Source organism: Engraulis encrasicolus, chromosome 7, assembly GCF_034702125.1.
Source record: "Engraulis encrasicolus isolate BLACKSEA-1 chromosome 7, IST_EnEncr_1.0, whole genome shotgun sequence".
Taxonomy (NCBI): Eukaryota; Metazoa; Chordata; class Actinopteri; order Clupeiformes; family Engraulidae; genus Engraulis; species Engraulis encrasicolus.
In genome coordinates this window covers 40,530,623-40,546,719 of record NC_085863.1, presented here as the reverse complement: position 1 = coordinate 40,546,719, position 16,097 = coordinate 40,530,623, and the positions used below count along the sequence as shown (strand labels likewise).

The following is a 16,097-nucleotide window of genomic DNA, read 5'->3' as shown; positions in this document are numbered from 1 at the left end:
GCATGCCCTGCAACAGTATTGCTATCCGCAGCATCCGGGAATATATGGCATCAACAGGCAATGAAGCAGACATAACACTAATTCATTTATATCTCTCATTTTTGTAATATTATTATTAAAATACCAGCCAATGTGATGAATCTGTAAAACAAGTCTTGTGGCAAATGAGGGACATTTGTGTCTGTGTGATAGACCTGGTGTGGTGAGCCAAGGTCAAAAGGTCAAGGAGCCTAATTCATTTATACCACCATTTTAAATATTTGTATTATTTATAGAATTATTTGAGTGCTAAATCTAAAAAACAAGTCTTGTGGTAAATTAGGTATATTTATCTCTGTTCTATAAAACTGGTGTGGTGATCCGAGGTCAAAAGGTCAAGGGGCCTAATTCATTTACAACACATTTTTTATTATTTTATTTTTTTCTGAATTGACAGAATGAAGAATGACAAAATGAGCTCTTGTGGCATATGAGGGACACATGCCTCTGTGTTACAAAACTGGTTAACCGACTCAAGGTCAAAAGGTCGCGGAGCCTAATTCATTTACATCACTCATTTTTGTAATATTATTATTAAAATACCAACCAATGTGATGAATCTGTAAAACAAGTATTGTGGCAAATGAGGGACATTTGTGTCTGTGTGATAGACCTGGTGTGGTGAGCCAAGGTCAAAAGGTCAAGGAGCCTAATTCATTTATACCAAATATGACCCGTATCAATTGTGCCGTGCGTCATAGCTGTCCAAATGGGGCGCTGGCTTTGGAGCGGTTTTGGAGAGCGTTGTAATTAACAGGCTAAATGTAAGATATAACGTGATATTTATTTTATTTTATTAAAATAGGCCTACATAAAAACTATGTTTTTAGTCCAGTCTGAAAATACAAAAGGTTCAGCCACAGTGGCGGGGTTGAGCGCACTGTCTTATTAGCGGTGCCGTGCGTATACTAGCACTGTAGATTCATGGTGCATATACTAGCACATATTGAACGTGATCCATCGATGGCATTGTCCTCAACGTTGAGTGACGTGTTGACCTGCCTGCTGTCTCAACTTGCTTGCTGTCTATATCGACGGTCCTGTAGGGACGTTGTCCTTACGTATCAACTGTTCTGCTCGCCGTGCGTCCTTTCTTCGGCACTGCCCCATGCTGCGCCCGGGTCTGAGCCTGTCGGGACTCGAACCCGGGTCGCCTGCATGGTGAACGGACGTGCTAACCACTACGCCACCGGGACCGAACCTGATTGGAAATGTTCCATGGAATATTTAACTATGACACCTATCATTTGTGCCGTGCGTCATAGCGTTCCAAATGGCCTGCTGGCTTGGAACGCGTGGAACGCGTTTGAGCGCAAAATCCCGCGCCACCACGGACCCATAATTTAATTCCACTGAATAAGATAGACATACATTTTTCTTAACAGAAACTTAATACAAATATGACCCGTATCAGTCATAGCTGTCCAAATGGGGCGCTGGCTTTGGAGCGGTTTTGGAGAGCGTTACCGCTTGCGCGTTTGAGTGCAAAATAATGCAATCCACCACTGGCGGGCCTATACTTTGCCGTCATTGCACATATTAACAAACAAGCACTTTGCTACTTCGTATTTAAGGGCAAAATTATCATGGTCGTCATAGGGTGCCTGTTATCAATTTTGGGTGGCACTTTGACACCTGGAGCTGTAAGGTCCATTCATTCTCTATCACACATGCCTGTTTTGACATCGCGTTTTCACCTGTCATGGCGATAATCCTCCAACACACTGATGGCCAAATATGTTACATTTGTTTCTGAATAAATATTTATTTGACAACAATTTACGCAAAATTTTGTAACAAAAGGCAAATTGGAGGAGGGGGAGGGGGTTACTACGTAGTGATGATCACATCTGTTCAAATATCAACAGCATTGTATAGCTTCAGAGGGGGGAAAGCCCTGGTTCCGAAAGTAAAAGTAAATCCAATAACTCTGAAACTGTCATAACACCTTCTTTGCAATGACTTAAAGTGTATATGCATTTTGGACACCTTGTAGAGGACGTTGGGTAGATGTGAAGAGGTAGCCTACTGTAAATGGCTTGAAAGGTTAAAAATAGGATTTTTCATTCATTTCATTCATTGGCTATTAATTAATTCATTAACCCTAAAGCGACCGACTGGGGCACATATTTTCATACACCATTTTTGCAATTTTCATCAGAAAAAATTGTCCTTCTAGGAGTTCGTCAATACATATATTGTGTATGTTGTGAACGATTTTTGTGAGATTTGGACCATCTATATAGGATTTATAATCAAAACACCTCTGGGGTCATTTATGACCCAGAGAGGATCCATGAGATACTCAACATTATAATGTCACTGTCACCTACATAAATAATAAAAAATAATACTTTTTATTAATAAATATTATTACACTTATTGATAATAATTAGTATAAGTCTGTGGTTAATATAAAATCAATGGACATGTCACTGCGGCACTTCCGCATGTCACTGACACATGCCACTAAATGATCTAACCCCCTCTCACTGTAGGGCCTAATCGAGAGGCCAAAACCAATGCGCTTTTCAAATTTTCCCTTCAGAGCTTACTTATATATATTACAAAAAAGAGTAAAACAGTATTTAGAGCACAAGAATAAAGATGTACCACTCATATGGAAAGAGACATCATTATGAAAAGTTTTAATAGTAAACCTTGTTTTGACATTAAATAACACATTCCGAACAGTGGCAATGTGAATAATTCAAACATGCACTTTCTCTTACAAAATATCTTTCAAAGTGCGTAAAGGCTTACCCCTCAAAGCATCATAGCAGCTTACAGAGCAAAAGAGCTCAATCCTCATTATACATATGAGTGAATTCACTTTCTTGACTTTGGGTTTGACATAAACCATCCTGCCAACTGCAAAAGAGACACAAGTGAAATTCAACTGTTACTTTTCACATGTTGAGACTTACAAGCATTTGTAATGTGACCTTGTGCCTGTGACAGCCACTGTGTGTTTCTAAGGCTTTTTTGGATGCAGAGATGACGGGAACGCAAACAGTATTCAAAGTGTAGTTAATATGGCTGAGACCAAGGGTGGTAAAATGGTGGTACAGAATAAGACTGCCTCAAAAATTTAAAAACGAATCTAAAATGTACAGCTCATGTTTACTAATCTAACTGTAGGTTTACAAAGCTTTATAGTCAAACCATAAGTTATGATACATTCAACGGAATGTATCAAAAACCTGAGTGGCCATTTTTTTTGTACATGCATAGCATATTTATGTACAGGTCCTGTGAGAAGAACGTATCATGGTGCTCAACACCTTCTGTCTAAAGCTCAGTCACATGCATTTGTATGACTACGATGATGCTAAACATCTAACATTCCAGAGTAGAAGATAGAATTTCTCATTCATCGTGCGCTTGGAAACAAAAGAAAAACAAAATGAATCCTTCAGTATGAAGGCTCTGGTGTGATAACAGGAGGTCCTTTGAGGAGTGAGAGGTGTAGTTCATAGGTAAAAGCTAAAATACTGGTCATTGCAAAAACAGAAGAAGATGGCTTCCCAAGTCCAACAGCTGAGAGAACACCCCTGCCGAAGTTCTTCAAAATTTCAAGGCCATTTTTATAGTTATTATTACTGGTATTTTGGAGCATGTAAACCTTTATTGCCAAACCAGTGTTGGCAAAACTTCCTGTCCCAGCGAGATAACTGTTTAAGAGAGTTAACATCTGACACAATACGCAACCTTCTGGGGAGGAAAATGTAACTGTCCATTGGTTGATATAATTTTCCATTGCAGTGATTTGCATTGATTTTTTTTCCACTGAAGAAAACCATCATGCTTTAGTTGAAAGTGTGTTGTATGTACATTTCCTCTGCAATTCGTGTTACTTGCAAAAAAGTGGAGCACAATATCTTGCTGAGGTTAAACGTGTGAAACGCAGAGTCATGTCTAATGTGCACAGGCCAGCTAAAATAATACACTGTATGTAGATTTATTAGGCAAACAGATATTGTCCATTTTACGCTTTCCTAACTCCAACCTGTATGAAAATAACAACCTCTTAGATTTGAGGATTCCACTGTAATGCAGATTTGTGCAAAGGCGGCCATACACAGCGCGATATTTTCAATCGCGTTATCCAGCTCCTTCTCACACACACTGTATGAGAGAAAAGTAGGGTTTAAAAGTTCACATCTCACGATTCACGCCCTCACCCTATACAAACTGAAGGTCGTATGCAACCAGAGTGCTCAAACTGTATGACAGACGGGCTTCTTTTCTGGATCTGCAGATGACAAAAATGCAGAAAGGAAACACGCACCTGAGGTGAAGGTGAGGATGCGCTAAAGAGCGAATTGCGCTGCCCTGACAATTTGGGCCTTTTGTGCATGGGTAGTGTCAATTCGGGTCGTAGCATTGCTTCAACTGTGCGATTCACTCACAAGGGGTGACCAGGATTTCAAAGAGATTTGATTTTCTTGCAACCATGCGACTTCAGATTGTAAGCTGGTCGTGAGGTGAAATTGTTTGTCTTTACCCTATGTACACTACATGATGTGAGACTCACAAATGACCTCCAATTGAGCAAGAAATCAGCCCAATTCCAAAAAAGTCGCGCTACTGACAAATCGTGGCAAATCAGGCTAAAAATCCCACAGTGTAAGCCCGGCATAAGGAGAGGGGTGAGATCTAAGGATCCCAACACCCTATATCAGGTATGCATGATTATCAGGCAACTTCAAGACAGTCACATCCTTCTGGAAGTCTTTAAATTATTTATAGACTTTCCATACATTCTTAGATCTTTATTTGTGGCCGGTTTCCCCAGAGGATAGCTAATAGGGTGTTGGGCTCCTTAGATCACACCCTCTCTTGTAATGTTACACAAATGTGCATTTAACTGGAACGCTTAAATCCAATAGTTTTTTATGTTCATACAGGTTGGAGATGGACAATACGCATAAAATTGACAATATGTTCAAAATACGTCGACCATATTGCCTAATAACTACACACAGTGTATGGTGGAGAGGATGGGCAGCTGTGGCTCCCTCTGGTGGCTAGCTCTTGGTGGCGCGCAGCTTGCGGCGGAAGTACTCGGGCGCCGCCTCCTGCAGCCACTCGGCGTCCACCAGGCACAGGTCGCGCATGTAGCAGCGCGAGGTGTGCAGCAGCTCGTTGAACACCACGTAGGCTGGCTTGGCCTGGAAGAGGACGGAGGACGGGTGGATGCCCACGGGTTGGTGTGTGTCCAGGGCTATGTAGGTGCCGTCGGGCTGCAGCTCCGCCGCGTTGGTGAAGAGACCGTGGGCCAGGCACCGCCGCACGTTGCCCAGGTCCGACTGGGATGACTCCAGCTTCAGGCCAAGCTGTGGCGAAGGGAGGGAGGAAAGATAGATAGATACAATTATAATGATATAGCTGTATGTAAAGCAAGTGCAGAAGGGTGTGCAGTGTAAGGGACTAATTGTACTTAATGAAGTATATTGTCTGCCAAACTGTGGAAATGCTTTGAGCGACGTATTCAATGAATTGTGCTAAACAAAATATGAATAATTACTAATCTGAACATCATGTTTCTGAGACATTACACATTCACTTCAAACAAACAAACCAACAAACTGTAAACATATTTACTCATTAAAAAAAACAAACACTTGACCATACTATGTCACCCAATGCCAACTCCTTACGTTACGCAACATGGCAGTAACCATACATCACGCTGAAGTGTTTTGTTATGTCTTTGTACCTTGATGCAAATATCTCTGAGCTGGGCGCGCACTTCAGACACCAGGCCCATATTTCTGCTGTTGACAAAGTTCTCCCGACACCACTCCTGCATCCCAGCAGCACACAGACAAACACGGCAAGAAAAAAAAGAAGAGAAAAAAAAAAGTGTTGCACATTCATGCGTTATGTAAAACAATTTACAGTCGCTGTGACAGGAGGCCCTTTTTAAATATTTAGAGTGAAGAGAGGTAGAGGAAACGCACACACACACACACACACACACGCGCGCGCACATCCACCCAGTGTTGTGTTGATATGAGCTACCCGTCTAGTTGAGCTGCCAAAGCCATTACAACACACTGCAGTAGTGCTCCTTGGGGTTAGGGTTTGGGCTAGGCTAACAAGCGAGTTGGTAGCTCATCTCGACAGAAGTATCCCATGTCTACCAAATAAGCTTACCTGTTGCTGTGCACATCTCGGTGCTCAAGTAAAGTCAGCGTTACAGTAACACTCTAATTTCAGGTTCACATGTTAGACACAAATGCATACCTAACTGTACAAGTGACTTAGAAGACATTTGTTGAGTAAAACAATCATTTGTTTGTTAGTCGTGTATTCACAATTTTTTTGTTTACTGACAATAAGGCATTTATTCTTGATCCAATCATAATAAGGACTTAGCAGGCCCTTAAAACATGTCTCACTCATACAGATAGGAATTAGGCATGTATTAGTAGTATGTGACCGCTATTTTAAAGTGTTACCAGCGTTACCCCAGTTGCATTGGGCCTGACGTTGCATGTTGGAGAACCCAATTTTACCACATTTTAAATATCTTTTTACTTGGGTATATTTCTTAGAATGGTGTGCAAAGTGCAAACTGTATATTGGCACTTATTTGTTTTATAATTTCGTATTTCTTTTAGCCTGATAAACCAGCCTAAATGTGAGACCGGAGTAATTAAGTCTGGCCCCGATGAACAATACCTCCGAAGATTATTGATGAGAACAACCTGTTGTTTTTTCAAACCGCACTGGCGCTCTGACCAATCGGCGATCTTTGCCGTTGATGTGCTTTCCCAATGGTGTTGCGAGATTTGTCGTCACTCCCTCAAAACCCCGCCCGCTTTGATTCAAAACAAATCTCTCTGTTGTGATTGGTTTTGCCAGACTCAGGGCACAGTGTTCAAAACGTTCTCAGATCCGAGGCCAGACCCACTCGCAGCTGAAAATTTTCGGCGTCCAGCGGGTGGCGCTGGTTTACCAGGCTTTATTTCTTTGTAATATACACAGCATTTCCATAAAAAAAGACATAATGGACTTCAAGAAGGCTATTAAGTCACACAAGAGAGAGCTCAGGTGATTCCTGAGTGAACCATGATGACGCTTCACGTGAAACGCACCGTTCGCTCATAAGAAAAAATAAAGTCTGATAAAGTCGGGCAGTGTGCGGTGGGCCATCCCTGACCTCTAAAGTGGTAGCAGCGTTACCTTGTTGCCGCTGACTTTCTTGAAGGCCCTGTAGATGTTGAGCAGTGTGATGTGGTCGCCTTCGCTGGAGATGAACTTCCTGCGCACGGCCTGCACCTCCTCCCGTCGAGCAGGCGGGTTGTACAGCACCGAGTCCACTGACAGCAGGGACACGATGGTCAGCACCTCCTCCGCACAGGAGAAGTCTGGAGACAGCAGGATGGTCTACGGAGGAAGAGGGGATTAAAGTATAGTAGTCAAGTGGACAACAGGACATAAAGTCTGCAAACTAAATGATCCCAGTCAGCACACACCCCTGGAGACAGCAGGATAGCCTGTGGAGGAGGAGGAGGAGGGTCAAATATGAGCAGCGTGTAACCTCCTCCATGCAGGAGAGGTCTGGCGAGAGCAGAATGGCCTGTGGAGGAGGAGGAGGGTAAAGGTTATAGTAGTCAACAATGAGCAGCATACACAACACGTCTGGAGAGAGCAGGGTGGTCTGTGGAGGAAGAGGGTAAAGTTATAGTTGTTTAGCCAACAACAAGCATATTTAAGATGTCTGAACACAGCAGGATGGTCTGCGGATGAAGAAGAGGGGAAATATGGGTGGTGTAGCCTGTATCCATACAGGAGACATCTGGACAGAACAGCAGCATGGTCTGTGGATGGAGAGGGTGAAATTTAGAGTTATGCAGTCAAGAAGCACACATCACGGAGTCACCGTGATGCAGCACGCTAAGCCTGCCAGACTCATGTACTAAGCCTGCCTCATCTTCTCTCTCCTCTACTTGTCTGCATCTTCACTGTACTATCCAAATAAGGGCTATAATCCCGCAAAACAAATATTTAGAAAAGAAGCACAAATCACAAGAAGCACAAATCAGAAAAACAAATGTTTGTCTGGAGACAGGAGGATTGTCTGTGGACAAAAGGGCGAAATTAGAATAGTGAAGAAAACAAACATACATCATTAAGTAATGTTTTGTACAATGAATTGCCAAATGTGACCATTCTTGATTATTTGTCGCCGGTCATGGGTTTTTAATCAACATGTGATTTATTTTGGGAAAACATCTTACACACTTTAAGAAAATCCAGCACACAGCCTCCATCTGCAGTATTTAACTTAGATCCAGATTTAACAAAACACTTAAATCAATTGTCAATGACCATCTACCTGAAGATAAATCAAAACTCACCTTGGCAAATTTGGGTTCCAGAGGAAAGCTGGCCATTTTCTTTCCCAGTGGGGTGAGCAGGACCTGCTCGTCTTTTCGCTCCACTGCCCCCAGAAGCTCCAGCTGGCTCACGGCCATGCGCATAGACTCTGTGCAGTCACAAAGTTGACGGAAAAAAAACGAAGTACAACCGTCTCAAAATGGGTCCAGGACTCGCAGTCAAATGATAACAAGTCTGCAACACCATGCTCCCATTTTTTTTCTCATTTGAATCTGACGTCACATTAAAATAAGAGAAACAGGAGCATGTTGTTGTTGCAGACTTTATTTTTGTGCAGTTAAAACCACAACACCTTAACGGGTAACTTTTCAGCTCTGCTACAACGTCTTAAACATCACACCATCTTGCACCACAGTTACCCTTCTTGGGCTGCTTACATTGCAAGCAACACGAGCTACCACGTGTCATGATGTGTAAAATCGCATGTTAACATGTGGCACAGGTATGCCCTCCAAAGACACTGCATGTAATGCACGTAATTTATCAAAAAATCAGGGTGTGTGTTTTGCTACTCATCAGCGCATAATGGCACATCAGTGTAGGGATGCGTGGCCATGCGGCATGCTTACGCCTCGGGATGCGTTGACCATGTAAACCCCACTTGCTTATTATTTAACCAACAATGACCCCACATACGTATGTAGGAAGTTATCATTTTTAAATGTTCAATCATAATAGCAGCAAATATAATAGATCTTACCAGGAGAGGGCTTTGACATGAAATCAAAATTCAGCACATCAGGAATGCCCAGGGCCAGCAGCTGAAGCACAACACTGGCCAGGTTACACCTAATGAAGACAAGAGGCAAAACCTCAATTATACTCTATATCAGTGTTTCCCAACCTTTTTTGACTCGCGTACCCCCTAAGCCTTTTTGTTGTACCATGAGTACCCCCTATCCCATGCTCTCTCTATATATACCTTTATCGCAGTATGACTATACTCTATTCAATTGTCATTATCACATTTTTCCGCGTACCCCCTGACGTGTGCTCGCGTACCCCTAGTGGTACACGTACCCCTGGTTGGGAAACACTGCTCTATATTAGCAACACATGCTCATATACTCATAATGCCATACTGATAAACAGTGTGAACAAAACAGCTGGCCAAAACTAGTCATCAGAAGCTAAAAGTTGCATATAATGACACAATGAGACTGCTGATGAGGATACCCAGATGGTCCAGTGCCAGCTGTCTGTTTGTCCACTCCAATATCCCTGGGTGTAATGCAGTCCTGAGAAATGTAATGTTTAAATTCATGGGACGACTGGATTGCGCCCAAAATAGCATAGTTGAATCTCTGGTAAACCCGGCCAAGAGTTCTGTAAGGTTCTCTTCTGAGCTCAGGCGACATTGGAGAAAGTGTCTTTATGTTTGATGGCTGTAGGCCTATCTTGGTTTTTCATTTATTTTATCCTTGACTGTCTCTTATTTAACCTTTTTTTCTGTATATGTATGATATGGACCATTGTGTCTATCACAAATAAAGAATGAATTAATGAATAGTCACTTAAACTGAAATTGTGTTTTCGTATTCTGTGACGTATTGTGTGTGACTTCCTTTTTCTTTGCGCACACACACACCCACCCACGCACGCACACACACAACACTCACAACACACACACACACACACACACACACACACACACACACAGACACACACAGACACACACAGACACACGTTGACAGAGCATGTGTTTCTTTGTTTCAATACAATTGCACGTTTCCCCACATTCAGCTAGTCCCCTAATCCCTAGTCAAACGGTTCTTCAAACTGACCAACCTCTGGATCTCGGGCACAGTCATGCTGGCCAGGTTGTCAAACTCGTCCTCGGTGTAGAGGCGGTAGACGGAGCCGGAGTCCTCTCGTCCCGCCCGGCCGGCCCTCTGCCACGCCTGCGCCTTGGACACCCGCTGCACCGCCAGCACCTCCAGGCCACTGTCTGTGGAGCAGCACAGGAGACAGGGGAGTATTCCAGGAACATGATTGAGTGATTCACTATACCCTGCACGAAGTGGTAAATCTGCCAATAGATAGGCCACAGGTGTCATTTAGCTCAGAAAATAAGGACTCCATGCTCTTGAATTAGATGATCTATCACTACCTCAAGGTGAGCGTAACCTGGATTACCTCCTAGCCAGATTCTTGGCATGCTCCTCTGATGTGGTGCTGGAGTAGGTCCACACAATAATGCATCTATTTATCTGTGAAGATTTTCTTTCATCCAGCCCATGTTATTCAAATTTAGGTGTAAGCAAGAGTTTAGCTGTAATTTTTGCTCAGCGAAAGATCTCAGAGGTCAATGAAAAAGTCCAGTTGCTTACTTCCAAATTCTTTGGAATACACGTATAGTATCTTGTCTTTCTTAACATGGCATATGGTATTTGACCACAATAACTCGCATGTCTAATGCAATTTAATTCGACCATTCAGAGCAAACAGACATGTAACAAATAAAATTAACATCTGCTCTCTCATTTCTATTTGCTCTCTCAGATAAAAATGCACGTTTTCTGGTTTTTAAAGACCCTTTTACATGTGAGCAATGCCTGGTCCACTTTAAAATACACTCAGTAATGCAGACAGGAGACACTTGCATGTGGTTTTGTCACAGAGCAGAGACTGGCAGTAAGCTTAACTGGGGTGTTAATAGTGCAGTGAGGTGAAGAAAATGGGAGTTGGCATACCTGGATTGTACCGCTTTGCCTTCACCATTCCCGTGTCAATAACATACTTGATCCCAGATATTGTGATTGAGGTCTCTGCGATGTTAGTAGAAAGGATTACTTTTCTGCAGCCCTGTAAGGCAGGACACAAAAAAGAAGCGTCTTAGTGTAATCTATTCCCTACACTGTCTGAGTACTTCAGACACGCACCAAAAAAGGGAGAGGTTTAGAAAACGGCACAAAAGAAGGACTCGTCATTACACTTACAAGATGCATTTATCCAAATCAATTCAAAGTGGAAGACAAAAGTGAACCTGATGTTTCAGCAGCTTCATTACTATTAGGTGCTTAAAGCCATTTTGTCTGTCATCCAAAAAAATCCTCATTTAAAATTGCTGTGGTTACAAGAGACGATAGTAGATGGGATATGGTTTGTAAGGAGTTTCTTCTGGAATCAATGAGTTATGGCTCAAAGTTTCCCTTAAGTTGTTCTATGGCAACCCCTTTAGAAGACGAGAAGAATGAATGGAGTTCAACAGGAAAGTCATTGGCTAGGCTTTATTGTTTTCTCCACCGAGGTGGGACGTCAGTGAAGCACGAGGAGGCCACAGGTCGAGGCACAGGTCGAGGACGGGATACTAGGATAATGGGAACAACCCATGCTACGCTTTATCTTATTTCACCATACTGAAAATCTTTGGTGGTTACCTTTGGGGCAGGCTGAAAGACCCTGAGCTGCTGTGCAGGGGGCAGGGAGGCGTAGAGAGCGATGACCACCATGGGCCCGCAGCTCTCCGGGAGGTGCTTGGAGATGTCCCGGCAGGTGCGGGCCAGAGCCTCGATCTCCTCCTGCCCCGTCATGAAAACCAGGATGTCATGGGACGGCGGCGCCTCCTGTGGCGGTAAACACAAACAACAACACCCAGCCCAACATGATGTTCAGTATTAGCCATTTGCCACAACCCTATTTAAAATTATCCCTTTGCAGAAAAGCCTGTTGGCTTCATAAGACTGCGATTGTTTGAACTTGAATAACCCACTGTATAAATCTGGCATAGATGTAGAACAGTGGCAGCATACATTCATAGAAGGTGGAGAGTGCATCAGAAGTCAGGCAATAAAAAATGACATTGTTGTATGGGGATTCATTACACGACAATTATGATAATAATGCACCTTATTACAACCTGCTCATTTCATGTCACTTTGTACTCTCACAGAATTGCCAGTCTGCTAGTTCTGGTTGGTCATCATTGAAGTCTATGCACTTCACTGCACAAACGGAAATCCCATGAGAGCATTGCAGCACCCTTGTAAAACTCATTGATAATAAGGTGGATTGCACTATGTAAGTGTAGTTATTAGTGCAATTTCAGTCGTGATCAGAGTTATATTAATTAGAAGTACTTCAAGACTAGTAGTATGATATTACATACTGAAACTATGTAATATCATACCATTTGTGTTGTAATTACATTTTTAACAGTACTTCTACTTTATACATCTCTGCCTGTGACGTTTTGTTTTGACGCACCTGGTGGATCTGGAATATGGAGACCAGCGCTGCTTGGAGGTAGTCCGACTGGGGCTGCTTGGTGTAGTAGATCTGGATGGGGTGCTGCCTACCCTCCAAGTACAGCACAGGGGACTTGTTGAAGTAGTGGGAGAACAGGTCCACGTCCATTGTGGCAGACATGACAATGACCTGAAACAAATTAGCAAACAAACAAATAATTAATTTCGAAAAGTTGACAGTTGGAGTCCACTTCATTGGTGTTGCACGTGTCACAGCACACTATTATGTCTCAAAATGAAAGGAACCATCGTCTTTCACAGGACCTCATTTCTCCATAAACTGGAATATAGTGAGTACTGCAGCAGAACAAAGATTAAGCTGTGGGGAATAGTATACTGGAATGGTCTCTGGATCTCAAATGGTGCACTTGTGCACTTCGGGCACTATGTTTCAGTGCGTAACTAATACGACATGCACACTGAAACATGAACACTAAAGTGCACAAGTGCACCATTTGAGATTCAGCCACTGTCTCTGGGGAGACAATGTACACACGTTCTGAACCCATAGACCCAGTCTTATGTAAGCTTTATAGTGTTGTCAAGGCAAAGTTTAAATGAGTACAGCTCATAGCACCATCCTCTGTTCACCACCACCACAACATACTTTCAAGGGTTGCTTGTTCTGCTCACGGCGCTTCTGTTGTGCGGTTTTCACCACGCCGAAAAGCACATCGGTGTGAACGGTCCTCTCGTGGGCTTCATCCAGCACCACCACCGTGTACCGCAGGAGGAGAGGGTCTCCGATTGCCTCGCGCAGAAGCATGCCATCAGTCATAAACTTTAGTTTGGTTTCGGGGGACGTCACATCTTCAAATCGCACCGTATACCCCACCTAAACACAAAGATCAGATTGTGTTTACCAAATATATTTAAATGTCCAATGCTCAATGCAGGTAGAAGAATAATAAGTGTTGTAGTTCAACTGTCAACACACCAACTTTCCAAGTTGAGTTTTCTTTTCCTCTGCGACTCTGCCCGCTAGGGAAATTGCAGCGACACGCCGAGGCTGGGTGATGGCAACGATGCCTTGTCGTCCAATGCCAGCTTCGTAAAGGTATTGTGGAATTTGAGTTGTTTTGCCTGATCCCGTTTCGCCTAAAATGATAGAAATCACGTCAGAAATTCCCCTAGTATGTTAAAGCCATGTAAACAGTGTCGTTAGCCGAGCCAGGCACATCAGCGACTAGCCACAGCTGGCTAACTGACAGCAGCTAACGCTAAAATGTGTCTGCTGGAAACTGATGAAAACTTCTTACCTATAAGTACAGCATTGTGTAGTTGTCTCAACTGGTTGATAAGCTGGGACTTTGCTTGGTATATTGGCAGATGTTTTCTCTGAATGTCTATTGGTACAGTTGTATTTCCCTTTCTGGGTAGCAGCATTCCAGGCTTCTTGTCAATACGCGGAAAATGAGACCCCGGCTTAAATCTCTTCGCCGGTGGAGTATCGGGGTCGTAGGGCATGGTCTGGAGACAAACACTGAGAGAAACGAACCCGTCTCTTTTCAGTTTTAGAGGAAATTTAACCAGCAAAAAGACACAAGAGTTGATATCCAAAAGAAGCCTCGAAGAACGGTGTTGAACGGCTGTTGTTTACCTCACTCCTTCAGACGAATCTGCGACCCACGTGGTAAATTACATTTACGTCGCTGAAATAACACGTCACACTCCCGTCCCAGCAATCCATTCACTTCATTCAACAACACCGACAGGGAAGAAGTTGCGACAGGTGACAAGCAAGCTTGAATTTTTGGGATTTGTTTCCCCCGCTAATATAAGAAATGGGTCGGTTTGTTAATGTACTGCGCGGTTGGTTGTTCATGGTTGCAGTGGTTGCTCTGGGTAACACAATTCAAAGTTTCAGAGATCACAGCTTCTTGTCCGAGAAACTTTACACTGGTTCTCCCGAATTTGTGAATGGCCTTCAAGCCCGGACATTTGGAATATGGACCTTGTTGTCGTCAATAGTCCGCTTCTTCTGTGCCGTTGACATCCAAAACAAAACACTTTACCACATCACGCTGTGGACATTTGTACTGGCTCTAGGACACTTCCTCTCAGAAGCTTTCGTCTACAAAACTGCTCCACTGACCATTGGCGTGATGGCACCTCTCTTTGTGGCAAGCTTTTCCATCATTGCCATGTTGATTGGCTACCAGTGTGTCAAGCCCCAGGAGGACCCGAAGAAGAAGCTGTAGCCTGAATAACTGATGCTGCCACAGTGCTTGTAAGTTATAACTGTGTCGACTACATTGTATCCACAAAACTAAATGGGCCTGACAAAAGGTCATGTCAGGCACGTGGTGGTGGCCGCCAGAAGTGGTGGTTGTGTCATGTTGTGTCAGTCTTCACAACCTGACCTCATTATTCAAAAATGCAAACACTGAGGTTTTGAAACTTGGTTGTGAGTGGAGATTGAGTTTAATTGTTATGGTGAACTACTACTAGAGATCCAGCAAAATACATACTGTAGGAATTGGCTTTCCACACCTGGATGAATGTGAAGTTCATAGGAATGCATTAATAATAATAATAAAAAAATGCTTGTCCATTCTGCAAAGAGAATGCACAGGGCCCTTCAGGAGGATGTGGTTTCAATGTTTGAACTCAACCTCCTTTATGTAAAATATCTTTCTACGGCACATCAGTCAGCCTATAAGCAAATAAGATAGACTCAGGTAAATAAATGGGTTTGAAATATTGTGGTCAAAGCCTTTTCAAATACGTCATTGTCAGTGAATAAAAGCTGAAACTCAAAAGATGTCGTAGCCTAGTTACCAAACTTACAACTGGTAAACAAGGTTCATATTTCACAGAAAGGCCCTCCACAAAAATGCATGTATCATATACTACAAATCCTGAAGATCATGTTGGGAGCTAATATGGGTTCTTCCACTTGAACTCCAAAGAAAGAATTTGTATGTTTCCGAGTAGGCTGACTGCACAAGTCAGGGCTTGTAAGGGCTTTGCATGTTTTGGGTAGGTATTCTATTTGTTTCAATTTACTACAATAACCATAGTGTTGTAGCATATAGTGTATTTTTGTAAAACAGACCTAAAGACACAACAGCAGGGTGAAGTGAATCTATGCAAAGTGGTCAAATACTATCAGAGTTCAAAAGAGTCCTTGTGCACAAGCCCTCAGCAATACAGGTGCCAGGTATGAGGCAGGAAACCGTGATCAAAAATGAAAGTTCAGAAAACACGTATTGTTCTTTTATCTTATTTTATTTTTTGGTGCGAACAATGCGTTTCAACCAATGTATCATCAGGTTCACTCCAAAAAATAAAGAAGAACAGTGCGCTGTGTTTTCTGAACTTTCATCTTTGGTCAAATAATGTGTTGGCCCTTTCAGGTGACACCTGCTCCCTAAACTGCTGTGCTGCCCCAATTAT

The 16,097-nt window shown here is 42.9% G+C and overlaps 1 protein-coding gene across 1 annotated transcript; it reads right to left on the bottom strand.

Annotated features, from left to right (window-relative positions):
• Positions 1–2,672: 2,672 nt before the first annotated feature.
• Positions 2,673–14,458, bottom strand: dhx33 (DEAH (Asp-Glu-Ala-His) box polypeptide 33). The gene is made up of 12 exons (XM_063203540.1): positions 13,958–14,458; positions 13,636–13,796; positions 13,306–13,533; positions 12,658–12,828; positions 11,832–12,017; positions 11,145–11,256; positions 10,240–10,399; positions 9,152–9,240; positions 8,412–8,539; positions 7,234–7,437; positions 5,762–5,848; positions 2,673–5,378 (listed from the first exon to the last, which is right to left on the bottom strand). Exons 1-12 carry the CDS (start codon positions 14,163–14,165, stop codon positions 5,070–5,072), a joined length of 2,043 nt encoding a protein of 680 aa, XP_063059610.1. The 5' UTR covers positions 14,166–14,458; the 3' UTR covers positions 2,673–5,069.
• Positions 14,459–16,097: the final 1,639 nt, after the last annotated feature.

Excerpts from the sequence above, each read along its gene's own strand:
- dhx33 (XM_063203540.1), bottom strand. The coding sequence starts at position 14,165 with ATGCCCTACGACCCCGATACTCCACCGGCGAAGAGATTTAAGCCGGGG. Across the intron at positions 5,849-7,233 it reads AGAAAGTCAGCGGCAACAAG|GAGTGGTGTCGGGAGAACTT; the intron begins GTAACGCTGCTA and ends GCTGGGATGCAG. Across the intron at positions 5,379-5,761 it reads TCAGAGATATTTGCATCAAG|CTTGGCCTGAAGCTGGAGTC; the intron begins GTACAAAGACAT and ends CCTTCGCCACAG.